This window comes from Anas platyrhynchos, chromosome 1, assembly GCF_047663525.1.
Source record: "Anas platyrhynchos isolate ZD024472 breed Pekin duck chromosome 1, IASCAAS_PekinDuck_T2T, whole genome shotgun sequence".
Classification (NCBI taxonomy): Eukaryota; Metazoa; Chordata; class Aves; order Anseriformes; family Anatidae; genus Anas; species Anas platyrhynchos.
The window spans coordinates 177,179,451-177,207,325 of record NC_092587.1 but is presented as its reverse complement, the minus strand read 5'-3'; the positions used below and the strand labels follow the sequence as shown (position 1 = coordinate 177,207,325).

The window sequence follows — 27,875 nt, the reverse complement described above, 5'->3', positions numbered from 1 at the left end:
AAACAATAGTTTTAATACATAGTCTTGAAACTCAAATTAACTGGAAACAATTCAGAATTACTTACATGTGATGAAATATATGCAATACAATCATCCAGCTTAGCCAGCATGGGAATGAATCCTTCACTGTTCACAGACAACGTGGGGGAATTCAGTTTCTTTGGAAAACAAAACAAAGCATCATTGCAACAACCAATGTAACTTAGTTTTAGTGATGTAGTTCAAAAGATTAGTACATTTTAATTTTCTAAAACTATTACCAGTGAAATAATATACTTACCGTGTTGATGTTTTCCAGCTCATTAAAATAAGAAAGTTTCTGCTGGATGTTTTCAGCCAGGTCAGCGAGTTCTGACTGTTAAGAAAAAGCAATAAATTACAGAAAACCAATAACCCAGCAAGTAATTTAAATATGGAAAAAAAAATCAGCATCCCTTTCCCCAAAATTGAGACATAAAACACTCCCAGCATCTCAGCACGCACTAGTGTTAACTATCTCCAAATAACTTGCACCTAAATAAATACAACAAAATATGCAGAACACAACAGTGCACGCTCTCTGTCTCCCTCTTTCATCTAAGACACATTACTCTCAGAAGTGTCTTTAAAGAGTCTATTCTGCAGGTCTGTCACCATTCCACAGACACTCCTGCATACAAATAGCAGTGCTTACACCCGTATTTCAGAGAACTCCAAGTCTTGTATTTCAGTTCTGGAGCCTTTAAAAGTTCTCCCTTTTCCAGTTTGGAACATCTCAGATCACCCACAAAAATGGAGAACTTTTAAAAGTCATCACAGAGATGCAGAGATAGTAACCTGGAAGCTGCTTTCTCTTTGAACTTGAAAATCCTGCTTCCCTGTACATCAAAACAGCCCACGCTATCCAGCGAGCATGGAAAAGGTCAAAGATTTTTGGAACTACATTTTGGTCTTTAGATTATTTTTCTCTGAACAAAAATTCCTCAAAGCGTACAAAAATGGCAATTTCAACACTGTAAGCAGTATTTCTAATTCTCATCTATGTATTTATGAACTTTATTCTATTGATTCATCTGAAACTGGTATTGTTTCCTCCACAAAGATGTAGAGCTACTACAACAGGTGGGGATGAGGGCAGCACACGCCACCAAAAATTTGCTTTGAAGTTTTTGTTTTCAAAAGAGACAACAAGTACATCTTCTCTACCATCCCTCTTTTACAAGGTAATTCTTTCCTTTACAATTCGTTTAAAGAAATTCTGATTCCACCATGAGTATGTGTTATGTTTCTGCTATTTATTAAAGATATTCATGCCATATTTAAGATGAGGCAATAGTTTATGAGTAAAAGCAAAGACAAAGAGTTTTGTGATTTGTCCTTCCCTCTCCTCCCCCCGAAAAGCAACAATGAATTGAGAATAACTTTGGAGAAGGGTATTTTAGAATTACAAGTTACATGCGATATCATCCCTCAATAACCTTGTATCACTAAAGTTCTGAGGGCTAAGAAAGCATGCCTGCTTTTATCCCTGTGGGAAAGGGAAAGAAAAAGAGAGTACCTTGGAATTAAGCTAATAACTGGAGAAATTCTTCTCTAAACTAACCAGCTCAAAATATTTCTGTGATACGAATTATTGATCTCAGTAAGATTTGTACTTGTCAGGCATCGCTTACCAAAGCTCCTATCAGCTAGCCTCCCTTCTTGATTGAAGCACATATCAACACATGCTCAACTTTCACTAGGCAGAGCCTTACAGCCTAAAGCTGCAGGTGAAGCACTGAAAAAGTGCTCCAGAGGAAACGGAGGGATTGTCACCACAGCTCACGAGTTTCCTCAGCCTAAGAAACTTTAGTTTATGGTATTTTGGAAGCTTCTGGTAATCCTCGCATGGAAGCTTACCTGCTCTTTCAAAAGCTGTTCACAGGCCTCATGCAGTGTTCCTGTCTTGGTGGACACAAAGAGGTACTGTTTTTGCAGGGCCTCCAGGTGCTGAAGGGCACTGTTGACGTCGTTCAGTATAGTATCACACTGCTCCTCAAACCCAGACAAGTAATCCCTCATCTGCCTGGAAAAAAAAAGAAAGGGGGAGAATCAACAGAAAACGAGCACAATTTCACTTTTCGTATTTACAAATTCAGCTGCCTACAGGGACGCTGGCGGTACCTTTCCCTGAGACAAATTAACTCGAGGAATAAGAGACTGGCACCAAGCTCGCATGCACAGCAAGCAGATGTTTCATGACCTGCAGAAATAACAAAGCTATAGGATTTGGAACAGCAGCCTGTCTAGAGCATGTAAATAACGCCTAAATGGACAGAACAAACGTAGCAATTACTGCAGGCTGCTGCTAGCAGCCAAATTCTACCTGCCTTGTGTCCAGCAGGGGCATAGTAATTTGGGTCTCCTTTTCTACACAATTTTCAGTTTCCCTTCAGAACCCTCCCGAAGTTGTTGCAGTTCACCAGAGGGTGAACCACTCACCATGGATGTACAACAGGCAAAGAACCAACTTATTTTTTTCCTGTTCCTTTGGCCTCCTGCATGTAACTACTCCTCCTGGCCATCCTACAAACCGCTCCGTGTTCATGACACACACAGGTGTCTGCGTGCATCATGAACGTGCCGACTACCAAAGGGCAAGGCTGCCACTCTTTACAGGGTGTTAATGATCTGTACGTGGGCTTTAGAGTATTCCTAAATCTCTGCTTTCAGGAAATGCCTCATCCTCAAATGTCAGAGCAAGAGCAGAAGAGACCAAAGATAAATAGAAAAAAAGAGAAGGAATTCAGCACAATCTCTTTACAGCCAAGGGCAGGTTTGTAAAGTTTCAAAACCCAGGCCAGTTCCCACAGAAGCCACAGCAGGTTTGGCTACGCCGTTCAGCCCTGCTACAGACTCTCACGAAAGCCAGTGGAAAGGGGTTCTCCTGAGCCTGATGGAAAAGTCAGGCAGACAAAAATAGATGAGAATGCCACCTCTCAAAAGCGGAGCCAAACAAAGTGTCAAGGAATGCTGGCAATGCAGCTACACCCTCACAGATACAGGCGCTGGTGAGCTGTAAGCCAGAACTAACTCCAAATTTTCTTAATATACTAGGCAGTTTGGAAGGAAATCTGAATCTCTAACTGCTCTGTCACAAGGGCAACAGGCTTCAGGAAGGGAGTGGGGCATTCAGCCTCAGAGAGCTTCTGCTGTTCCAACACATTCCCCAGCAGGTGACCCCAGTGCATGCTAAGATTACAGGGACAAGATGAAGTCCTTCAGGATTTAAATTGCTTACAGTTAAAGAAACTGGGGAAGAACACTTACCTGTACTTGGCGCTTTCATCTTGATCCATCTGCGTCTGTAGCTGAGCAAACCAGGAGAAGAACTAGAAGAGATTTTATAGCGTGAACAACTCACCTCACATGCAATGCCATTAATTTAAAAAAAAAAAAAAAAAAAAGCCACCCTCTTTCTCACCCCCCACAAAAAACAGATCTATGAAGTAGAAATTCAGAAGATGAGCTTTTATTAAAAATAGAGAGGTTCGAGAACTTATTGACTAATCAAGAAAAAATACACCATCAGTAGTAAAACATGAGAGACTGAATTTCATCTGTTCTTACTTGCACAAGAACAAGCAAGGTCTTCACAATAAAAAAGGAGGAGATCTGCCATTCTTCTACATTAGGAGCCACACCACCTTACTCTCACATAAGGCTCCACTCAAAATGGAGAACGTATCTGTTACTTAAGAGCTCAGACTCCAATGATTTTTTCCACAGGTTTCTTAATAACTGACAAAAAAATTTAATGAAACCACCAAAAGCTGAGCAAGAGACAAAAAAGAAAATCAAAGAACCCTCTGAAGAAGATTACCGCACCTTGGAGATTATCCGGAATCATTTACCTGCTGTGCTGTTTCAATTCTTTCATTCTCCATCCCCAGCATGGCAAATCCTTTCAGGAGAACATCCTCTGTGGATTCTGGCACCGCGGCCGTCAGCGCAACAGTCAGCGACTGGGACGTCAGGCTGCACAAGTCTTCGATTGGAAGCTGCTCACAAAAAACGCACAAACTTTAGTCGGGCTGTTTACTAAAAATGAGTATATTCAGCTCAACTACAGTTACAGCATCCAAAGCGTCAATTTAAGAAAATTACCAGCATTTACTTTTGAAGTAATCGATGCAATGGATGTTTTATTAATCAATATGATAACACACCAACCACCAGCACAGCTATATACTCAGAAACACCCAACAAATGTACTTACTTAGAGTCAAAAAAAATAAAAGAATTTATCTAAATACTTATATAAGAACTGAAATTGAATATACATCTACTTGACATATCACTGCATTAATTTCCAATTTAACTGGTTATACACTCAGAGAAACATCCTAGAAAAGTATCTGAGAACCTAAGAGCTCAGAATTATGTAGAAGCAAAAATAAACGCCACTACTGTCTGTGCTACACAGCAAGACCACAGCACAGGAATGGTCAAATCTCCTCGTCAGATGCCCTGAGAAAATCTGTAACTTTACACATTTGGGAAATACCATTTCAGATTCTTTCCAAGACTTTTTAGTGAAGAAGTCAAGCTAAAGTTTGTTGGTTTGGTTTTTTTTAGAAGACAAGGAATAGCACTGGCTTGATAGGAATCAGCAGCCACGATTATTTTTTAAGCAGTAAAAATATGGAAAGGAGCAAGTTGAGAGAAATTACATTTAAATACAACTGGAGATGCCTATATGGTGAAAACAGAATCCCAGAATTTCTAGGTTGGAAGAGACCTCAAGATCATCGAGTCCAACCTCTGACCTAACGCTAACAAGTCAAAAAAACACACACGTTGTTACATGATTATGGTATGAATATGGTTATTATGATTATGTTATATATGTTAAGAACTTCTTTACTGAGAGGGCTGTGAGGCATTGGGATGGGCTGCCCAGGGAAGTGGTGGAGTCACCATCCCTGGAGGTCTTTAAAAGCCGTTTAGATGTAGAGCTTAGGGATATGGTTTAGTGGGGACTGTTAGTGTTAGGTCAGAGGTTGGACTCGATGATCTTGAGGTCTCTTCCAACCTAGAGATTCTGTGATTCTGTGACTCTATGACATTAGGAAAACAGGCTTTTGGATTCAGTTGACAGCAGTGCTATCGCTACGAACATGACCAGCATAAAACCGCAAAGTGCTAGCTCAAAACACCCTGGCACCTCACTAACAAGTCGTTTGCTAATTAAAAAAATCCTGATTTCCTGGTCGCGCTGCTCTGTGCAGGAAGGCACAGCCAGGATCCCGGTGTGGCGGCTCCCGGTGCTTCCCCTACCCCCTGTGGCAGCTCCCTGAGGCTCCTCAGCCCCCCGAGACCCCTCCCCAGGCGCTGGGCACCCCCCGAGCCCCCCGTGAGGCGAGGAGGCTGCGGGGGCTCCTCCCGGGGGAGCGGCACACGGCGCCTCGCCCCCCTCAGCCCCCGCTCACCTCGGGTGGCAGCGGCAGGGCCTCGGCCGCCGCCTTCAGCCGGAGCACGGAGTCCGCCTGGAGCTCGCTGAGCGGGGCGAGGGGCTGCGGGCGGCGGTCCCAGAGGCTCAGGCGGTCCCGGGGCTCCCGGCCCGGCGGCTCCGCCATGGCGGCGGCGGAACCGGGGGAGAGGCGCGGGGGGGGGAGAGGGGAGGACGCGTGGCGAGGGAGGGGAGGGAGGGGAGGGAGGGGAACGGGGAGGGAGCGGCCCCTGGTGGTGGGAGGCCGGAGGTGGAATGGGGGAATGGGGATGTGGGGGGATAATGGGGGATGGGGGAAATTGGGGAGATAATGGGGAAATGGGGGAGATGGGGGAAATGGGGGAAATGAGGGAGATAATGGGGAAATGGGGGAGATTGGGGAATGGGGGAGAAAATGGGGAGATAATGGGGTGATGGGGGAGATAATGGGGAGATGGGGGAGATTGGAGAATGGCAGAATTGGGGAAATGGGGGAGATAATGGGTAAATGGGGAGATAATGGGGAATGGGGGAGATAGTGGGGAAACGGGGGAGATAATGGGGAATGGGGAAAATTAGGGAGATAATGGGGAAATGGGGGACATTGGGGAGACTGGGGAATGGGGGAATTGGGGAAATGGGGGAGATAATGGGGAGGTAATGGGGGAATGGGGGAGATAGGGAAATGGGAGAGATAACGGGGAAATTGGGGAGATAATGGGGAAATGGGGGAAATGAGGGAGATAATGGGGAGATGGGGGAGATTGAGGAATGGAGATAATGGGGAATTAAGGGAAATGGGGGAGATGGGGAGACAGGGGAGATTGAGAAATGGGGGAATTGGGGGAAATGGGATACATGGGGAAATAGGGGAGATGAGGAATTGGGGGACATGGGGAATTGGGGGAGATGGGGGAATGGGGAAATGGCGGAGATGGGGAAATTGGGGAGATGGAGGCATAGGAGAAATGGGGAATTGGGGAAAAAGGGGAGTTAGGTGAAATGGGGGAGATGGGGAAATTGGGAAGTGGAGGAGATGGGCAAATGGGGGAGATAATGTTGAAATAGGGGAGATGAGGAAGTTGTGAAGATGGGGGAATGGGGAAATGGGGGAGATGGAGGCATGGGGGAAATGGGGAATTGGGTGAAATGGGGGACATGGGGGAATGGGCAAATGGGGGTAATTAGGAAATGGGGGACATGGGCAAATGGGGCAGATGGGGTAACGGGGGAGATAATGGCAAATAGGGGAGATGGAGAAATGGGGAAGTGGTGAACTGGGGGAGATGAGGAAATGGGGGAGGTGGGCACAGCCGGCTGAACATGGTGACCAACAGCCTGAGGGAACTGGGGCTGTTGAGCCTGGAGAGGAGGAGCCAGCTCCTCAGAACCCTTGGGGAGATCCCCCCCGGCCCCATCAACTTGCGTACCCGTAAGTGGAGTAAGAGGTCCCCAACCATTTCCTCGTGGGCTCTGAGGGCTTCATTCTGCTCCCTGTCCCCATCTGCCAGCCCAGGGGCTGAGTACCTGGAGAACAACCAAAGGCTGAGGCAAAGCAGCCGTGAAGCACCTCAGCCTTTCCTCATCCCTCGTCACCAAGTTTCCCCCCACACCCAATAAAGGACGGAGATTCTCCTCAGTTTTCCTTTTTTACGAATTTATACAAATATTTTTTATTGTCTTTAACAGCAGCAGCCAGATGGAGCTCCAGCTGGGCTTCGGCCCTTCTAATTTTGTCTCTGCGCAGCCTCACCACATCTTCGGAATTCTCCTGAGTGACCCACCCCTTCCAAAGGTCGCAGACCCTCTTCTTCTTCCCAAACGTCCTGTTCAGCCAGGACGGTCATCTTCCAAGACAACTCATCTTTAAGCAGATGGGGACAAATCCTAAACGCATAGGAGCAGGCTTTCTTGAAAAGCATCCAGCCTTCCTGGCCTCCGTTGCCCTTCATTCAGGACTCCACCAACCAGTCCCCTTAACAGGCCAAAATCTGCCCTCCAGAAGCTTTATAACCCCAATCCTAACTTCTCCAAGACTTGAAAACATTTAATTCAAGATCACTGTGCCCAAGACGGCCTCCAACCTTCCCATCACCAAGTCCTTCTCTATTTATGAGCAAAAGTTCATCACTGCCTACCTGAAAAATCAGTAATGGGGAATAATCCAAGAGCCAATTCTTTTAGTTTTTTCCCCAGGGGCTCTTTTTGGAGAGCTGCTCCTTTGGGGTCTCTGTTCTGTTGTTTTTGAGGGGCTTTTTGGTGGGGGATGTGCCTTTTTTGTGTCCTTTTATTTTTTTGAGGGGCTGCCCTATTTTGTTTGGATTCCACCTATTTTTGAGGGGTTCTTTTTTGAGTGCTGCCCTTTGTTGGAAAGATCTTTTCCCTTTTTTGAGGGGACTGCCCTTTTTGGGTCTTTTCTTTTTTTCTGAGAAGGAGCTCTTTCTGCATGGCCACCTTCTTTTTTATTATTATTATTAGTCTTTAATTTTTAAGCAGGTCTTTTGGGGGAGTGCCCTTTTTTTTTTTCAGTCGGGTGCCAGCCTTTTGGGGCACTTTTCTTTCCCTTTCTTTTTCTTTCTTTCTTTCTTTCTTTTCTTTCTTTCTTTCGTTTGTTTTTGAGGGGGTCTTTTTTGGGGGCAGCCTTTTTTTATTATTATTTTTTTTTTATTTGGGCTGGGCCTTTTTTCTTATATTTGGTCAGGTTTCTGGATTTTTATTTATTTATTTATTTTTGATTGTTGATGGTGGTCCAGCCTTTTGGAGGTTAGGGTTTGGGGAGATCTTGTTGGTCTTCCATTTTTCAGGTGGGATGTCTTCATCAGGGTCCCAACCTTCTGGGGGTTGGGTATTTTTGAGAAGTTGTTTGTAGGGGGCTGGCCTTTTGGGGGTTGAGTTTTTCTGAGAGGAACTATTCTGGTCTGGTCAGACATTTTTGGGGGGCTTCATTTTTGAGGAACAGTCTCACACAAGCTGTTTATTTCTTTGGTTTGTATGCCTGTTTTGTGATTTTATTTTTTATTTTTTATTGTTTTTCCTGCAGGGGAACCAGCCTTTTTTTGTTAAGATTTTTTGGCAGATTTGTCAGATTTTTTGTTTTTTCTTTTCCAGGATGGGTCAAAATCTATTTTATTTTTTTTTTTGTTAGTTGTTGGTGTTGCTTTTTTTGTTTGTTTGTTTTTACTTCTTTAACTAATGAAAGCAGTCTTTCTTGGACTTACCTTTCTTCTTTTCACATTGGCACCTGCATTATTTGGCCTGAACTGCTCAATACAGAACTTACTTTCTTTTTTTTCCCACCTTTGTAACTGCCCATCACAGTTATAGATCAAAGCAGTTCTTCCCAACACAAGAAATGTCCTCCCTGGACAGGCAGATGAGCACGGGCTTGTCTGAACTTCATTCCTAATTCAAGTTTACATACGAATATGTTCAGAAACCACTTACTCTGAAAACCAAGAACGATACAGTGGAAAAAGCTCTCCTCACACTACGCACAACCGAGAACTGTAGCAACCCCACCTGCCAGTGAAGCTGGTTTATTCCCAGCAAGTTCAGCAGAACTTGCAACACAGGTAGTCTATAAAATCAGAAGCAGATTTTGTATTGCAGCAGGTAAAATGGAAGGCTGTAAAGACATCTCATGGCACTTGCAGTTAAATAAGAACTGAACTATTGCAGTCAAATATTGTACTCTTCTGAAAACAGTAAAAGCCCGAAGCTTTGGTAGTACCTATCCTCCTTTAGAAAAATAAAAATTGTTTTCAACCTCTGACACTTATAAAACACTGTGCATCTGGGTCTCGACAGCGAAAGTGACATTAGGGATCTTCACATTCAGGAATACTTCAAGAGCTGGAAAGGAATACCATCCCATTTGGCTCAGTCTAGAAAATAGTGCACGTCATCCACTTCATCATGTGAGCAAGCCAATGGTACAGGAGCCTTGACATCACTTCTGGGTGACTGGCCACAGTCCTGTGATGACCTCTTCCTTTGGTCATGATCTCAGGCAGGAAGAAGAGAAGATACTCGAGATAACTTACAAGTTGCTCTACATTCAAACAGCGTGGTAGAAGAATGCAGTACAGGCTTCAGTACGTCACAAGTCTAATTTCTTCAGCTGTTCGTATGTCAGGAAGAACTGAACCCATTATTAAGGAAAACTTTTGCATTCACTCAGTGCAAAATGGTTATTTCACTACTAAAGGATAGCAGCATATGTGCTGAAATATGGAAACTTCCTTTTAGTTCCCTCCTTTGTAGTAGTGCTGGTTGATCATTTTCGTCATGCAGTTCTATGTGGAATAATTCAACCTGCTTCAGAACACTGCAGTAAAAGGAATGCTTCAAGCCTGGCCAGGCCAATTGTTTACTCAGCCCTATTTCTACAGATCTTCAAGAGAGAACTGAGGCAGGGGACCCCTCTGAGAGCCCTCAGGCTCTTTACTTGGCTTTAAGTAGCTTTGCTCATAGGAAGAGCATGGTGGCATGGTTACTAGGAACTCATTTGGCAGGGCTCTGACCACTTGACCGTTAAAGCACAACTACACGAACTTGTGTTAGGCCAAGATAAATGGAAGGCTGCCTACAGCTTCCTCAGGTCCAGAAACAACCCCCCTTCCCAACTCATCTGCTCCATTTGATTTCAAACTAAGCTCCAAATTAAGGAAATGGACAGATAGGAAATTGGGGGAGTAAGTGAAAAGGGGTTTTCAGGATCTTATAAGATTCGCTGTGTAACACATCACGTAGGCGACCTGACTGGAAGCAGCTGACTAAGGAAATGGGCAACTAGATGATGTTCCATTAATAAAAAATGATGCTGATATGACACCTTCCATACAAAGATTTGGAACTGTCTGTCAATACCTGCTGCTGTACGGCTCATTTCATCTCTTCTGAACACCTTTTAAAAGGATACAATGATATTCCAAGGACCAAGTCTTAGCCAGTTTGGCCAAAACCCTTTATAGAGAGCAAAAAAGCCCTCATTCTTCCAGGTCTGAAAAAAATATAAAATACAAATAAATATAGCCACATAAACAACAAGAACACATTTACAGAACTCTACTAGCGAGAGAAATCCAGACATCATGTCAGCTACAGGGAATCTGCAATACTGAGTGCTGTAATCTTGATTTGCTTTCGTTTTTAGGGAAACTTAGAACAATTTCAACTTCCACACCAGAATTATTGCTTGGGCACCAGTTTCTGCTTAAGCTGATACACAAGCTACTTACTTGTAACAAGCAATCCAGAGTGCCCTTGTAGTTTGAGTGTGCCCCGTTTCGTTGGCTTCTCTCATTCATCATGCGTGTCCTCACAACATCAACTGGGTTGGATGCAAGGGCTCCAGCCAGCCCACACGTAAAACTGGAGCTAATAAAAGAAGGTTTTAATAAAGGTTCACCTACTACGTTTAAAGAAGCACAAGAATCACTCCACCCCCTACCCCCCAAAAAAAAAGTGCAGCAATGAGTGTTTTTAATGCTTAAAAACTACATCAGCTAATAGACACGGAAAGCACTTTTCATTTACTATAGTACAGAATTTTGAACCTTTGAGAAAGGTTAAAAACAATTCCTAAATAAAATTAGCTTCCACATTATGCGCTATTTGAAGTGTTATTGCACTAAGGTGTACAAACACATCTCAACTGATAAAATAGAATTGGATTGGTGAATACCTATCTTCTCAGAAGAGAAAAATCTGAAGTTTCATTCCACATAACGACAACTAACCAAAGGAGAGTGATGCAAGCAGCTTTCATTATAAAAACTTACAGGAAGTGAGTATATACTGTGTCTCCCATATAGCCAGACATGATAAGGTGCTTCTTGGTAAGGTCATACACCGGCAGTTCCACTCCAACAACAATAGCAGCTCTCTGTGCTGTCAGGGACACCCCCTAGAGGAGGGAAAAAAAAAAGTATAACTCACTTTTATGCACCAGCAGACAGGCCTAGCTTCTCTACTACAAAGCAGCACACCATGAATGGATTTACAACACTGTATGCTCACAAAGCACTAAGTAGTGCAAGTCTTAGACATATCTGTATTTTTGAGCACATACAAATTAATAGCTAAATCACGTGCCCACATAGAATGTTAATTTCCGTTCCTTAACGCTACTCCATCTCTCTGCTTAACCTCCAAATTTGTACATCAGTTGTCAACTAAGACCTCAACAGCCAGGTGATAGCAGCTCCCCTTAACACTACCTGAAAAACTGACAAGGTGATGAACATGAACAGAGAAGCAACATGGAGATGATGAAATTTTTGCAAAATCTTTTCTATTTTCCAGCTGTTTCACAACAATCGTCCATTCTTACAGCCTTCACTTACTGTAGTCACTGACAGTAACCAGCAGAACCTTCAAGACTGAGTACACAAATTCCTGAGCTCCAGCAGATGTTCATTAGTATCTTCACTTCCAAATATTCCAAATGTCTGTGTGTTGTTTTGTTTGTTTGTTTGTTTTTAGTTTTGTTTTGGCTTTTTTTTTTAATAAAAAGAGTAGAGCATACAGATTGTGTTTTACAGAGCATTCTTTAACTAATGCTAGAGCCAGTCACCCTAACTTTTTTTCTTAAATAAGACTGGACTAATGCTTGGATACAATACTTGCAGCAACACTGTTAAAATGCACCGAGATGCCAACAGTGAAGTAGTCCTCACAAACTACACACTTCTTAGCTACTGACTTACCTATATTTTGTTAGAGAATAGAGAAATATATGAAATTCACCTGAGTAAGATAAGAAGTAGTTCATAAAACTTGCCTTCCATAATCCTTTAGTGCCTTCTGTTTGGTAGATCTGTATAAAGTTGCCCATCATTCCTCCTTGAATCACACTACCCTGGGCTTGCATTCTGATCTGAGATTATTTGAAAGAGAAAGAGAAAAATGCTTTTCAAGCAGAAGACCAGTAACAGTTTAATACAATTTTACAAACATGGTAAATTATAATCTTTGAAACAGTAAAGTCAATTTCTCTGCATACAAGGTAACAGCTGACATTACCATTGCCATGATGCAATCTCTGCAAGTACCTTCGCCATCTAAATGTAGCTGCTAATTTTGAATCACTATGGGGTGCAGTTTTTAGCTGCATTAAGTCACTTCTATTTCTGTACTTGCACACTACGCCATTTAGATTAGACTGACAGCTGGGTTCTGCAGGATATCCTTTACAGTGTTCTCACAAGAGCACCTTAAAACGAAAGGTTAAAAAGATTAAGATTTCAGCTACTAGGAGCCATGTTCTTCAACCCTGTGGATTTCTGAGAATGTCCTTTGGACACTGGCAGAGTAACAACCAAATACAAGTTCAGTGACAACCAAGTTCTTGTATCACAGAACATCCTGAGTTGGAAGGAACCCACAAGGATAATCACGTCCAACACTTGGCTCCACATAGAACCATCCAGAAATCAAACCCGCGGAGTCTGTGCCCGAGCACCCTCTGGGTGCAGACCCTTTCCCTAACCCCCAGCCTGACCCTCCCCTGTCCCAGCTCCATGCCGTTCCTTCGGGTCCTGTCGCTGTCCCCAGAGAGCAGAGCTCAGCGCCTGCCCCTCCGCTCCCCTCGTGAGGGAGCTGCAGGCCGCCATGAGGCCTCCCCTCAGCCTGCTCTGCTCAGGGCTGAGCAAACCCAGGGACCTCAGCCCTTTCTCATACACCTTGCCCTCTAGACCCTTCACCACATTTATAGCCCTCCTTTGGGCACTCTCTAACAGCTCTGCCTCATTTAGGATCATCCACAAGCTGGTTATTTAGAAATGCCTCTAAATAACCACACTAGCCCCATGAAGGATTTAGTTCAGTTTTTAGTGGTTTTAGAAGAATATCTTCAAAACTACTACCTGAAGAATTGCCTTAATTTTTCATTAGAGGCATCCATTAACTCAAATGCTATACCTTTGTAATTTAAATACCAACAACCCCTTAAGGTACATGGAAAAGAAGTCCTCGACCATCTTCCATTAAGTTACCAGGTTCTAGAGGTGATGCTTTCACAAATTCTCTTCTGAGTGAATGATGTGGCAGCACTATTTCCACAGGACACTGGATTGCAAAGCCTCTAAGAGAAACAACTTTTCCTACGGGATTTCAGGAATAATATAGCACAACAGCACTCACATGCTGAAACTCTTACCTCTGAATTGATGCTTACCTATTTTGCACTCTAGAATTTTTTATTTTTTTTTAATGCTACCAAGCATCAACCCATACTGATAAAAGGCACAGGAGAGCTTCCACATAAACACTACAGCATGAAAATTAGAGTCATCTTATATGATTCTCTCCCCAGCCCACTCCCAAGAAAAAATATGCATTGAGCTACCTCCCCAACCATTAGTTTCTCAGTACATACTTCCAAATAATACGTGTGGATCTGAAAGAGATTCAAAGAATTAACAGCCTTACTTATTTTTTTGAAGATATAAGAGACTATAACAAGTGGTGCTACAAAACAGTAAATCTTGTATTCATCAACTTCTGTATTTCCTCAATTAAAATACAGAAGAAAATAAGGACAAACTCTACAGAATGCATAATTAATTACCTTTAAGACATCTGTAGGGTTGGCAATAGACGATGAAATTACTCCCGAAAGGATGCCACATAGAACATTTATCATCAGGGTTTCATCTATTCCAAAAACAAGAAAAAGGGATTAGCTGCAGATTTACAAAGTTTAAGATGCATCCGGGCGGGATGATGCCACCTCTACTTTAGCCAGAAAGAGCGCTGACTACAAAAGCCTTAAAATCAGCACTGCCACTTCCTTGCTGGCTCACTTTGTTCTAAATGGCACAAGGAATGTCTTCTTAGAAGACCTCTTCAAACTTCTACAGTAAAACTGCAAATGGTAAACAACCAGCTTCAAGTAAAACAGTCCTCAATTAAACTGGAAGAAAAAAGCACCCACCTTCTGGACGCTCAACAAACATTCTTTTTAAGCTCTGGTAAGTGCCTATTTTTATAGTTCCGTATGAAGCTTGCCGTAGCATTGCAGGTGCAATCCTGTAAAAATAGGTAATGATAATATTTATGCTCAAAATTGAAAAAAGACTGATTAGCAAACTACTTTTTTTTTTTTTTTTTTAAGCAGGGGACTGAACACAAGACATCTATTAAAGGTTTGTTCATTTAAATCTATACTTTAAACTCACTGCAGACAAAGCAAGGTGGGTTTTTTTGTTTGTTTGTTTTTTAAATAAACACTGTAAGAACATAAATGAAGGCATACCTCAACCTGGGATCTCTAAAATAGCTGGCAAACTTGTCCCAGACAGCTGCAAAGTACACCTTTCCCCCCCATCTTACATCTTCTAAAGAGAAGCATGCACACTGATATATGTGCAAAGCAGAAAAAATAAATTAACAAAGGTTAAGGCCATTTTTCTCCAGCTGCATGATTGAACCACTATAGTAGCATTGTATAGATGGAAAAAATGTGGCGTTATTGGACAGAAGAACTTTATGCTTCACTATTATTTCTCAAGTAGGTTGTTTTCTTTAGAAACATCAAGTGCTGTTGCAGAGTGCAAAGCCTGAAGTAATCCAAGCTTGGGCTTTCTGCTTGCACACAGAGGAGAACATTGCATTTTCTCTAAATACCTGTCAATCTGAAACCCATGAGCTTAACCACTATGGGTTTATAATCAGCAATAAAGCGTTCAGAAGCTAATACTACAAGTCAGTTTGTTTTACCCAGAGTATAAGGCTTTCAGTCCTTCTTCTCTGCATATTCTGACCAGGGCGTGCATCATTCCACGGTAGCGGATCTCTTTATATTTAGCATCATTTACTTGACCTTGAACCTGCAGACGTGTTTTAGTCAGATCAATTGGGAAAGTACCTTAAAGAGAGAAATTCAGAGAAAGTTAAGCAAGGACTTACCTAACCAAAGGAGACAAAGAACATGTCCTAAGAAACTGCAGCTTTTATTAAATACCAGAACATATAAAAACAGTCCTGAAAATAAAAGCATACAGTCTCTCACCAGGACTTTGTTAAAGCAGTTCATTCTACATCACTCTGTTTCTTCTAGACAGCTTGTCAGAGGCCATGCCTGCTTCCTATCCAATTGTTGTCTTCACTATGTTTACAGGCAACATGACAAGCTTATCTACTCTAGCAAAACAAAAGCTGTGCATACTTATGACCAAATCTGTACACACCAAATAACAGAATCCAAAGACAAAGGTCACGTTAAAACAAGACAGGTATATGAATTTACAGACAGAAGTTTTAAAATTTTAACAAAATTCTGAGCAACACATCGCACAGCATTAAAGCAACACTCCTGTGTTGTACCCTACAAAAGACCTTATAATACTGTGTCATTAATAGCCTGGGAACCAAGCTTACATTAAAAGCACCCATCTCAGTTAAGGAAATCATGTAGACAGCTCCAGAAATGCTTACCGCATTCTGCAGTGATTGATGCTAAACCTCCATAGAGAAAGGGCTTCCAGTTCAGCGCTGACATTATTGATTCTTCTTTCTGTGAAAGAAAGCAAGGATTTAAAGCTTCTACAAATAAAACTAGCATTACATGAATGTATATGTTAACATTTAATAAAGTGCTGTGCCTTGTCCTCTTAAGATGGACCTTCCAAACATGCTAAGGGTAGAAATGTTTAATTAATACCTTTGACAATCACAAGGCAGTAACACTTAAAGGCATCTGAGTTCAAATCTGTCTCCACTGCGTATTTGGACAACCATTACCCCCATCATACAGGAGGAAAGCAGTCTGTCCCTCGGGCAGGATTTCAAGGAGCACTGCAGCAAAGCACCTCCAGTGGTTCTCACCAAGCCAAACTAGTTTGACTACATCTGACATCAAATGGCATTTGAACACGGTCACTATTAAACTTCTCTCCCCTTTTTCCCGATGTTATCAACATTAGCATGACCTGGTAGGCTTAGGCAGAAGATATGGAGGCATTTTGCTTCTGTTAAGGCCTGTTTCTGCTACCAGCTTACAAGGCTCCTTCTTGCTAATGTTATCAGGAAGCAGTGCAAAACCAGGCAGAAAGATGAACTTGCTTTGGGCCACTTCCTCCCTCTAGATATGCTGCTAATCCAGCGTGCAAATGAAGTTAGCGCAAGCTGCAGGTACCGAACATAGATGAGTGGTTACTGCAGCCCTGGTTTTCCTTTTCTCATCTTTCCTTCACGAGGAAGTTACCTGGGTGTTCGCTCTTCTGACACGACACACCAAAAGAGGCACAAAGGAACTCAAACCATAGAAGTCCAAGCAAATACTCTGCCACCAAACCCAGGGTAATCCAGCTTACTCCTCAGGCCTCTGCAATGCACAGAGCTGATGTAAGAATGAAACACAAGCAAGGAAGGGCACCCACTATTTTGTCAGAAACAGTTCGGAAATGAACCACCAGCACCTCAGCATGAAAGCGCCACAGCCACAGGAATGCATGACACGGTGCCAGAGAAGGAGCAAATCCAGCTCCAAGCTCCTCACAGCCCCCAGTCCTGCCATCGGGATCGGAGGATCTTTGCTTCATTAAAACAAAACCAAGTTTTGCTTCCCCACCACCAGCCACAGACACAACCTTCGCTTTAAGGCTGCACTGCCAAAATTAAAGACAGCAGTTAACTTCCCCCCACCCTCAACACACCAAGACAAATTTTTTACTTACAACAGATATAATTTAACTGATATAAAGCCAAAATATAGCCTGACTTCTGCCTCCATCGTATTTCAACCTGCCCAAGCAATGAAGGCTCCTCAGTTTCTGTGTTAGCCCACTGGAATCACACAACGCAGAAACGTGCAAGCCCCGCCAAATAGGATTTAATTTACACACAGACTCACTAACACTGGCTTTATTACTGATACACACATAGGATACCCGACCCCAGAAACCCCACAGCGTGCTGCTCCCTTGACAGAGCCGAGACCCTACAGACATAGTAGGGTCCCGTGCCCCTCAGGGGCTCGCCGCACCACTCTCCTCCAACTTGGGATTATTTCAGCCTCTCAGATCTTCGCCCAGCAGTATGGGAAGGAATTAAAGCAGAGAGCAGAGCTTATCTCGAGACACACGACCAAACAGACAGATATCACCGAGCCCTATCGCCGCAGCTCTCTCATTTTCCCAATTCTTGCTCGTTTAGTCAGAATTTCTTCCCGGCACTGCTCAGAAACGTACTAAGCCTCTCCAAAATATCCACGTCGGATGCATCAATGGCGAAGTACCTAAGCGTCCTCTCAGCCTCCAAACGCAGCGGATTCTTCGGTTTTTCCCCCCAAAAAAAAATAAAAATAAATGCGCGGCTCAAGGAGTCACTCTTAGCCCCCCGCGGAAGAGCTGAGGTGCCGAGGGCGGTGTTGCCGTCCCCAGCAGGCTGGGAACGGGGAGATTCCCCCACACAGCCTCTGCCAAAGCCGCCGGGTCGATGATTAAGAGACACGAAGAGGGCGAAAAAAAACCCAAAGCCCGTGCTCCTGCCGCCCTCACGCTGCGACTGCCCCGCCAGCGGGCGGCCTCTGGAGGCTGCCGCCCGCCCCAAGCCGTGCCCCCTTCCCCGCCTCCCGGGGACAGCAGGAGGGGGACATTAAAGGGGCCATGTGGGGCAGGCTGCCCTGTGGGAGCCTTGTCCCCATCCCCAGCCTCTCCTCACGGCCTCCAGAGGAGGATCCTGCCCATAGGATCCCCCCCGCCCCGTGCTGGGGTGGCCCTGAGGGAGCTGGGGTTGGGGGCACCACACGGAGCGGTAGGGTGCTGTGTTCAGACTTCACAGGCTGCTGCCTCGTTTTAAGAAAGGCTTGGCTTCCAGTTTGACCTTAATTTGTCCCTGGGGTTTCAGTCAGCTCCTTCTGCAGGCAGCCGGTTTTTATTATCTCGAATATGTGAAGCGGGTCCTGCTCAGGCACTCAGGCATTGCAGCTTGCACCTGGCCGCGTTTCTTCAGTTCCCATTAGTACTCACCCACGTAATTCCAGATAAAAGGGAATTCAGGCCACCTCATGTTGCTTTCACCGACTTTTGGATGGGTCCTCTGAATCACCTCTTTCCCTGCCTTTTCAGCCCAGTTCATGCTACAAGATACGTAACGCCTTTATCAGCCGCCAGCAGAACGATCTTGGCGAGCTGCCTCGAGCCTGACATCAGGGCCATATCAGCAGTTGACTTTGGTGCTCAGCATCTCTTCACATGGCTCTGAACGATCCCTGTGTGCCACTGGTCACCCACTCTTACAGTGCCTTTGTCCAAAAGCCAGCTCTTTTCTGCAGGACTGTGTAGGTGTTACAGTTTGACCCGTTGGTTCCCGGTTCCCAGGCCCCTAAGCTTACTGCTCCTGATTTTCCTCACACATTTTTATGTTTCTTTTTTAATCATAATCATAACCATTAGTCAGATAACTCATTTGCTTTGCTCACGTCACGTTGGCTGCATGGTGAAAGCAAACCTGGCACATGGAAGTCAAGTTCTCCCTGCCCTGCCACAGCATTGACTGAGAAGGAATTAATCTGGCCTTTAGTCATACAGCAAATGACTTTGTTGGGAAAATATATATATATATATTTGATGTGTTATTGGCATACATAAAAATATATAATGTTAAATATCCTGGTGTTGTGCTCCAGCTTCTCACGTATGTCATGCAGGCATACCGTGGATGCCATCTTACAGTTTCTGACATAGTGACAGAGCTCAAGGAGAAAGGAAAGTGAAAGCAGGAATAGCAGTAAATGCTATTTCACAGCCTTTTTATTAATACATATTGATGACCTGATTTGAGCTCTTGCATTGGCAGGAGCCAAAAGTCTTTATCATGTCCTGTTTTTGTGGATATAACGGGAACATGTTAACTTGCTTTTAATGTGTAGAGGGACTGAGGCTAGTTCTGGGCTTTCAGTGGAAGAGGTCATACAGCATGAGTTCCCAGCAAGGCAATTCTAGTAAATGCAAACCTGTAATCCAGACAAAATTTTCTGAAAGTGTTGCAATCATCCAGCAGGTCCTAGGAGATTGATTTCTCTTCAGTTCGGAGACTCCCTACAGAGATAATAATTCCCGTGTATGTCACAGGGTTGGATTTGACGGTATTTGAATGAGCAAATGAAAAGGTGTTAAAGATTATCTAATAGGAAGGTGTGACAGAAGGTCTGCTCGCTACTATCCAGTGCTTTCCAACTCCAGCGGGCGATCTGAGAAATGCTGCTGTCCTCTGACTGTTTGTCAAATAAAGATCAATCACAATTGCTTCACGGAAGCTTTTGTCCAGCACGGCACCGCAGCTGAACAGGTAGCAGCTGGATGAAATGCTGCCAACTTGAATGTCAGCAGATGTAATAGAAAGGAAAGCAAACACGTTTCTGTGCCCTACGAAAAGCCAGGCATCACATGGTGTCAGATCCTGGCCCAGCCTTTTGCACAAGAGGAGATGATCTAATGCTGAACGAAGGACACTGGAGTCGGTGCTACGCCACAGAACACGTGGCACAAATGGTGTGTTTTCTGCCACTTTTTACCCATTTCTCGACAGTCCTGTGAAAGCAGGGTTGCAGCTGAAGTAATTCTGCAAAAACAGAAATAACTACTCATATAAGACAATAGACAGAAAGATGTGGGGACAGATGACCCCAAGCCAAGTCCATCCCAGTACCGGATTTAGGCTGCAGAAATGCATATGGAGGAAAACTTCAAACTTTCAGTGCTGTTACTGAACTTTAAAGGGTACAAAAGAGCCTCACTATCCTTCTTCAGCCATTGTTCCCAGACACAGTCCTGACCCTATGCTCATACCAGAGATGGCTCTGGTCTGATACGTGAGCAGATGCAACTCTCTAAGTTTATGCCTTTTGCCAGCTGACGGACCTGACTTGCCTTGAAATTGGCACCGGAGCCAGTGTAACAGAAGCAGCAGGAGTGCATGACCTGCACTGAGTTCACCCTTTTTGGAAGCATCTCGCTATTAAGACTGACTCAGCAGCTCACAGGACTTAGCTGCAGGTGCCTGGCAGAGAACAAAAAAAAAGGAAAAAGTTTGAGGGGCTGCAGTGTGCATCCTGCCTTTAAAGCCACGTCCTGATACCTCTGGCCTCCTGGCTGGGCAGGAGGTTGCATTAACCACCAGACTTAACGCAATGCTTAACATTTTCCAACCATCTTCAAGGTGAGAGCAGCGACTGCAAACGAGGCAGAGCCAGCTTGCAGCCTGTAGGCTACCAGCTGGAGCAGGTTTAAAACCTCAGCTAAAGTCTTTGGGTAATGCAAATGAAGGCTATGTCAGGAGACATGAGGGGAACAGGCATGCATACATTGTGCAGGAGCTTTCAGTGGTGGTAGACTTCTTTTGCAGTCTGAGACCCAAAATACAGCCAGGAAAGTGGCTGGAGGCTGAGCTGGACATCTTAGAGGAGCTCCTGAGGGACCTTAGAGGGCCACAGCACCATGTAGACACACCTCAGGAGATTCAGCACAGCCACCCGTCAGGCTGCAGGACTTAGCAATAGGTTATGTGTTTCCCCCTGGATTGGAGATATTGTAGTTTAATACATTAGGGTTTTTATATGGTTCCAAAAGATGTATATCCACGGCTTTTATTATTTTATATCTTAAATTGCAATCTCTACCTGAGAGGCAGGTAGACTGATGCAGGTAGTGCACAGTATAGATGATCTTATCCTCTCCGTACTGTCTGGCACATAGCACAGGCATTAAAATGGTTTGGTTAAAGAGCAGGTGGTGGGGAAAAGCTTCGGTGGGGTGCAGCCTCCTGCAGCTCCATCTGGTTTATCTGAACAGAGCTCGTTCAATTAGCTCAGCAAGTCTCTAATCAGCAAAAAAGATCTTTGTTTAAGCCCTGCCTGCGTCACCACCGCAGAAGGAGACGGCTCGCAGACCGAGCTGCCCTCTCATCTGACCATGCCACACATTCCTATGTGCCAGCCTCTTCTGATCTAAATGCTAACACCCCTACATTCAAAGGGTGTCAAGTAGCAGGTTAGTTGTGCCTGAAAAGATTTACAAGCTCAGTCAGACACTGCCTTCTGGATCGCCGCCCAGAAATGGTTCAAAGAGCTTACTTAAAACATCGTAGCTCCTGCAGCAGCACTGTGATTCCCTATGGAGGGTAATAAAAGACAGCAGCGAGACCTGCAAAACTTCCTTCACGTGCTGCAAGAGGACAGCATTAGCACCTCGGCACGCTGGCATCAGTGCAGCACTTCTCGTGGCAGCAGAAATCTGAATTGGGGCTCTTACAGTCAAAGCCCTTCTGTCTGTGCCACGGGTTTTTGTTTTGGTGTCTTGCCTTAGAAACGACAAGAGCATTTGGCATCCTCATGAACAACATTCTTGGTCAAAAGTTAACTCAGAAAGCTGGGCTGAATCGCTTCTTTCCTTCCTGATTCTTCTAAACCCACTGCAAAACACATGAGCTGCCTGGAAAACAATTGTCCAGGCAGGCCACAACATTTTTTTTCCCATCCCATGCTCTCTCACAATGGTTTTAGCAATGGAGCACATTTGACAGGTTTGAAGTTTTTTTTAGCATTTGCTGGCCAGTGGTGATGGGATCAGACCCTCAGCCTTCTTGCTATCATTTGCTGCTTTCTCCTTTTTTTTCCCACTTCAGCAGCATCAAATGCACTGCAACAACAGGCAATGTAAATGCTAACGAACAAAAGGCTCATTAAACGTACCTAGTTTTAGCTGATCTCTCTTAGCCTTGTGAGGAGCGTACTGCAAGAACACCTGGCAAGTCAGAGCTTTCATTACAATAACTGTTTCTTAATAATTTCTTAATAATCAGGCAGGAAGCTGATTATTAGTTTGTGAAGTTCTCAGGGCAGAAGTTTCGGGAGTGAAAACAGGGAAAGCTTTTTGCCCGGATGCTGACCACCACTCATCCTAAACCAAGGATATTCAAATACTGTTTTAGAAATGGTAATATTAAAATATTTCACGTGCACTGACACTTCAGCAGCTGCTGCAGAAGACGGAGATGAATTTTTAGGGCAGCTGCACCTCCCTCGTGTACACCCAGCCTGAAGCCACGCTGCTGCACCACCGCTGAGTCCTGCGCTGTAAATACGGAGACGTAGGCTCAAACACAGCCCACAGAGGGTTTGCTCTGTGGATTCGAGTTGAGGTTTGGCTGTTTGATGGCAGAGCCTGGCCAGTTGTATTCATGCCAGTGCATTGGTCCACGTGGGCTCCTGTATGTCTCCATCCTAAAACCTTCTGGAGCATTCCCTGAGATGTTCCTCGCCGCTGAACACCACGTCCCCAGACACTGATACTCTCCACCCCACTCCCCAACCTACTTCACACTGAAAGAGGTGCTTCCAACCATGAACTTTAAAAGGCACAGCCTCCAAAGGGCAGCCAGGAGATCCGTGGGACAGGTAAAAATAAACAATCAGCCCTCTCTTTAAGGACTGCATCTCAGCTCCTGCTGCCTGTGTTTTCAGCCCAGATTTGCATCTTTGAACTTTTCCCCGCGTAGCACATGACAGAGCGAGTTTGTGCCAGGTTCCAAAACCGGCTCCCAGAGACCTCTCCCAAGCACAGGCAGGAGCCAGTGCAAGCGCCGTGACCTGACGGTGGGTCACTCCGTGCTGGCACATTAAAAAGTAAGCCTTTTGCTTTCTGCCTCACGTCTGTGTAACTACATTAATAGCTCCATGTCTGGGTGACTGCAAGCAGCGTAAAGAGAAGTAAATACAGCGCCTACAAAATAAAAGTGTGAGCACGAGAAAGCTGCAACGAGTTGTGCAAGTTAAAGCTGTTTTCATGCTTGTAGGGAATGCACCAGATCCCGTAGCAAATGGAGTGTGACTTTTGGTAATGTGGTGCTGGGTTTTGTATCAGCTGTACATTAATGCCACATGTTTTTAGCATAAACCTTGCCTACGGAATACAAACTCATTCCACATTTAAGCTATTCAATGTATTAATTAAAAATAACCATGGCAATAATGGTGATGCATCAGCCAACATGTTGTGACAACTGGGATCAAACAGAGTAATAATTCAGACCTTTTGCTCAGCTTAAAAATGCCCAAATACACTACCTTGCAGAAGAAGCATAGAAAAACTAGCAGGAAATCATAAAAGCACCTTAATATTACTGCTGTATCACCCACCAGACGAAAACAAAACACATCTCCTCAGCATTCTTTCTCTCAGGCTTCTACTGGATACTTGCATTAAAAGATCGAAGTCTTCAAAAGATTAAAAGATTGAAGACTTCAAAACCCTGACCATGACTGAGATTTCAGGAATAGTGCAAAGAGGCTGGAGCAGCGCCCGCTGCTCTTCACGTTTCTGCACCTGGGCATGGATGAAGGAGGAGCGTCTGACACGCTTGGCAGTGCTCAGCCTTCTGCCTCGAGGCTTTAGGGAGATCTCATCCGATACACAGCGCCTCTGAGCTGCCAGCAGTGAGTCTCCGGGGCAATGTGTGGTCAAAGTTGCTGCCCACAGGCACATTTGATGAATAAAGGGACTGAAACCAAAAGAAGGAAGGGCGGATTCAGTGCCAAGAGCAAGACCTGAAAAGCACAAGAAGCTCCTACCACCTCCAAGCAGAGGAAAATTACTTTATTTCCTAACTACAGATTTACGAGCTTAGCCCTGAACCCCCCAGAAAGCAGCTCCAGCAGGGCTGAGATGTGGGACTTCCCAGCTGGCAGCCCAAAACCCAGCCCTCTTTTCAGCCTTCTCTTTTGGGATTAACCTTTTGAATGTTAGTTATGCAAGGCCACATGCCACACTGTGAAAACACTGCAGCTCTCTGAAGGTTTAACTCCTGCAACAGCACCCCTGATAAATTTCATCACGGTAGCAGTTCACGTTCTTATTATCCTTGAATAACTGTGATCTTTCTATTTTTGTTTCCCTGCCTGTGGAAAAATGTAATAATTCATCACAACTGTGTTAAACCAAAGTAGAGGCTGTGAATGAATAAGCAGGTGAGGTCAGTATGCCTGCTGGCTGCCATGGTTGTTTTCAGGCACAGAGAATATCAGCAGAAATCAGGGAAGTGATGAAGAACTTTCATGGCCCTTCACTTTCACAGAGTCACAGCATCATCCAGGTTGGAAGAGACCCCCAAGATCACCGAGTCCAGCCTCTGACCTGACACTAACAAGTCCTCCACTAAATCATATCACTCAGCTCTACATCTAAACGTCTTTTAAAGACCTCCAGGGATGGTGACTCCACCACTTCCCTGGGCAGCCCATTCCAACGCCTCACAACCCTCTCGGTAAAGAAGTTCTTCCTAACATCCAACCTCTCAGTGAAGGACAATCAAAAGATGCCATCTTTGGGGGGGTGCTTTTCATGTGAAACCCTAAAATAAATAAATAAATAAAATAAAAATCACTGGCTGTGTACAGGCAGCTGTGTCAGTACTGCCACGTGGCACCAGGAGCAGTCAGGTCGTTCCAGTGGAGAAGCTGACCCTGAGGGAGGTAGCTTCCATTTAAGTGGAAGGTGCATGAAAAAAAAACACGAGATGTTTTTTTTTGTGTGTTCAGCAGCAGAGGAACCAACAGAGAATTTGCTTTTTCTTTCTTTTTTTTTTTTTTCTGCCAGCATCTCTTACATGAAGCATGTGAGCGCAGGACTTGGATAACAGCCAAGTCTCTAAATAGCGCTGACCACCAGCGGGGGGATCCAAAGGAGCAGATAACAAACAGATTAGCGGGAAGAAAACCAGCCCTCATTCCTGTGCCGTCGCTCTGAAGAGCCTGGCCGTGACTCAAGCCCTTTGCCTTGCCACGGAGGAGCTCTTCTGAGCCTGAAAGCAGAGCGGGTCTGGTGCTCCTGGGGTCGACCACGGCTCCGGGCAGCTCCACCCTGTGTGCCTGCAGTGCCCACTGTGACCAAAAGCAGCCCTGCTGATCCTCTCTGGGATGTTAAGCACGAAACCTAAATACACCAAAAAGACGATGGGAATAATTTACATGCATCTGATGTGCGGCACGCTGCATCTGGTGTGTGCTTTCCATATTCATGCCGTTCCTGGTGGAGAAGAGCTTGCTTTGTGCTCGAAGAGCGTACGCCCCCGGGCCTCTCTTTTCTCCTGTATATATTAATTATTTCAACGGGATTTCTTCCTGCTTCCCTGTCCCCACGGAGTGATGATGATTTGTCCTATCAGCCCTCGCAGTGGGTGGATAAACATTACCGGCCTCATTTCACACATGGGGAATCCGAGGCAGAGGGGCGATGTGCTGGCTGCAGGCACGGGGCCGAGCGGCTGTGGGCACCCATTTGGGTACACGGGGATGACTTTGTGGCCTCCCAGGGCTATGCTCTGCTGAGTTTTTCACAGCTGAAGGACAGCATAAGCTTTTAGGAAAAAGAGAGGAAAATAAAAAACAAAACACAGCAGCTACCGCGTGCAGCACGGCCCCAGCGGGTTTCATTTACAGCAGAGAAATGTGTGTGCTGAGTTTGGGTGTGGATACATGGATTTTCTACCTCTGGTGGACCACATTTTACCTGCACACACGTAAATGTATGTGGGGTGAGGTGTGCGTGTGTGTCAGGATGATCCAGGTGGGGACTGTAAAAGAACACAGGGGTAGACAACATTAGGGAGGAACTCAAAAATAATCCAGTCGGAGGGGGCCTGTGGCTGCCCAAAAGTCTGTGAAGGATTGCTATGATTTCTTGGCAGGGCTCAAACAAAGCAGCCTGACCTCACAGCACCCCTGCAATCCTTCGCTTGCCCAGGGATATCCAACACCGCCTTGGCCAGGCTCTCGGCCACTTTAATTAAACAGCAAGGAAGCTGGTGGCGGCCGGTGCACCTGACACACAGGAGGGCTTGCTTGCTCCCTCAAATGTCAGAAGCAGGTCAGAGCTGTGAGACAGCAAAAGCAGCCGATGGAAAGTCCTCAGGGCAGCCGCCAACGCGGTCAGCATAGCTGGGAGCTGGCGAGGCAGAGCGGCAGAGGTGTCCCCCCCTCACCTCAGCACGGCACCACAGCTCGCCGAGGGTGATCTCAGGCCACGCAGGTGGCCAGAGACGATTCCCTGCACTTCTCATGTCCTTATTCTCCCTCATCCTCACCTCCCTCATCCTCTTTGCTGCTCCTTTACGGTGGTAGCATTTATCGGGGTCCTTGTAGGCCGTAATTCAGTGGCCTCTGTAGGCCCCAGGCCTTAACTCTCCATGGAAGAGCTCTGTGACTCTCTCTAATTGCTTTTGCAATAACCACAGCGCCCGGGAGCAGTAGTTTCCACAGCATAACCACACCCTGGGTGAAGGTGACCTTCTTCTGGCTGGCCTGAGCCTGTCGCCTCACAATCCTCTCCATGCTCCCGCAGCTCCTCTATGCAGAAGCGGTGAATAACTGGCCCTTTGTAACTTTCTCCATGCCACTTTTAATTTCAAGGACCCCCATCACACCCTTTTTTAAAGGTGTTATGCCCTGTTCTAGTTAATTATTTTACTCCTTGCCTCTCTTCTGGTACTGTTGCTACTTTCATCACACCCTTTTTGACATAGGGAAGCCAGAACTCCACATACCTTTTGATATGTGAGCACACGACCTGTGTGTGCATATATAAATGAATATATATATAAATTTACTCTGTGTACAAGATTTTTATACGTAAAACTTCTTGGTAGAAGCACATGGGATGTCCTCTCTACCTGCAGTATCATGACCCTGCAGATGGGCTTCCATGTGCCCGTGGGCCCAGAGAAGGAACCAAAGAGGGGGGGACATCCTGGTCCATCCTGTGGCAAACTGCTGACAAAAAATACAGCAAATTTTCAGGTAAATATGGAAACTGTGCAGATGTGTCCAGGCTGGCTGAGCTCCATCAGGATCTGAGCATCAGACAGAAGCCTAAATCCACTTCAGGACAGGTGGTGATGCAGCCTGTATCTCCAACACTAGCAGGGGAATGGGAGGACCCAGCCGCCAGCCCCTTTTCCAGTGGATGTTTGTGCTGTTGAGCATGGAAATTTCCATCATCAGGAGACCTGAAAAAAACACGTAGACAAAACATCTCTCCAGAGTGGTGCATGTCTGACTAATCCCCCTGAAGCAAGAAGACTGCCCAATTGACCCCTCTCAAGGTCTCTTCCTCCCCCAGCCTGGACGTGCCTGAGATTATCTCACAGATAAACAGATAAACCCTTGTTTTGTTAGAGCACATCTGTGGGGGACAGTTTGCAAAGAGCTTCTTCTGCCATCCTTCCATCAACATTTCCCATTTCATAATGTCTCTGTGCCTTTCTAAAATGATATAAACCAGAACAAACCCAAATCTCTCAGAGGTTGGGCATTATCTCCTAACCCTCAGACATATCCTTTTTCATTCAGGTCCCCTTTTGATTTTAACAGGGCATGGGAATAGAGAACACAAAAAAAATCCTTATCAGAAAATAATAAATAATAAAT

At 45.0% G+C, this 27,875-nt stretch overlaps 2 protein-coding genes across 4 annotated transcripts in view; both read right to left on the bottom strand.

Moving 5' to 3' along the window:
* The window catches only part of COG3 (component of oligomeric golgi complex 3), a 30,000-nt gene extending 24,343 nt beyond the window's left edge, over window positions 1-5,657 (bottom strand). Inside the window, exons 1-6 of the mRNA XM_038173333.2 lie at window positions 5,451-5,657; window positions 3,873-4,019; window positions 3,289-3,350; window positions 1,879-2,044; window positions 281-355; window positions 66-158 (exon numbers count right to left, since the gene is read on the bottom strand). Coding sequence (XP_038029261.1) covers window positions 66-158; window positions 281-355; window positions 1,879-2,044; window positions 3,289-3,350; window positions 3,873-4,019; window positions 5,451-5,597 — 690 coding nt within the window. The 5' untranslated portion in view covers window positions 5,598-5,657. The remainder of the gene's footprint in view (window positions 1-65; window positions 159-280; window positions 356-1,878; window positions 2,045-3,288; window positions 3,351-3,872; window positions 4,020-5,450) is intronic.
* Window positions 5,658-8,830: 3,173 nt separating this feature from the next.
* SLC25A30 (solute carrier family 25 member 30) lies at window positions 8,831-18,499 on the bottom strand. 3 transcript variants are annotated; one of them, XM_005026214.6, is made up of 10 exons: window positions 18,424-18,499; window positions 15,890-15,968; window positions 15,173-15,320; window positions 14,388-14,482; window positions 14,022-14,107; window positions 12,234-12,329; window positions 11,233-11,357; window positions 10,690-10,828; window positions 10,371-10,451; window positions 8,831-9,590 (listed from the first exon to the last, which is right to left on the bottom strand). In XM_005026214.6, the coding sequence occupies exons 2-10, from the start codon at window positions 15,951-15,953 to the stop codon at window positions 9,549-9,551; spliced, it is 876 nt and encodes a 291-aa protein (XP_005026271.1). In that variant the 5' UTR covers window positions 15,954-15,968; window positions 18,424-18,499; the 3' UTR covers window positions 8,831-9,548. The 3 variants fall into 3 exon arrangements, with proteins under 3 accessions (XP_005026271.1, XP_005026269.1, XP_005026270.1); XM_005026212.6 differs by lacking the exon at window positions 18,424-18,499 and adding an exon at window positions 17,644-18,177; XM_005026213.6 differs by lacking the exon at window positions 18,424-18,499 and adding an exon at window positions 17,691-18,174.
* Between the last annotated feature and the right edge of the window lie 9,376 nt (window positions 18,500-27,875).

What these genes read in the sequence shown, in the direction of transcription:
- SLC25A30 (XM_005026212.6), bottom strand. Translation starts at nt 17,676, where the DNA reads ATGCATCCGACGTGGATATTTTGGAGAGGCTTA. An exon ending in ACAGTATATACTCACTTCCT is followed by an intron (nt 10,829 to 11,232) that starts GTAAGTTTTTAT and finishes TTCTTTTATTAG; the next exon opens with CTCCAGTTTTACGTGTGGGC. An exon ending in TTGGTCCTTGGAATATCATT is followed by an intron (nt 9,591 to 10,370) that starts GTATCCTTTTAA and finishes TAATGGGTTCAG; the next exon opens with TTCTTCCTGACATACGAACA.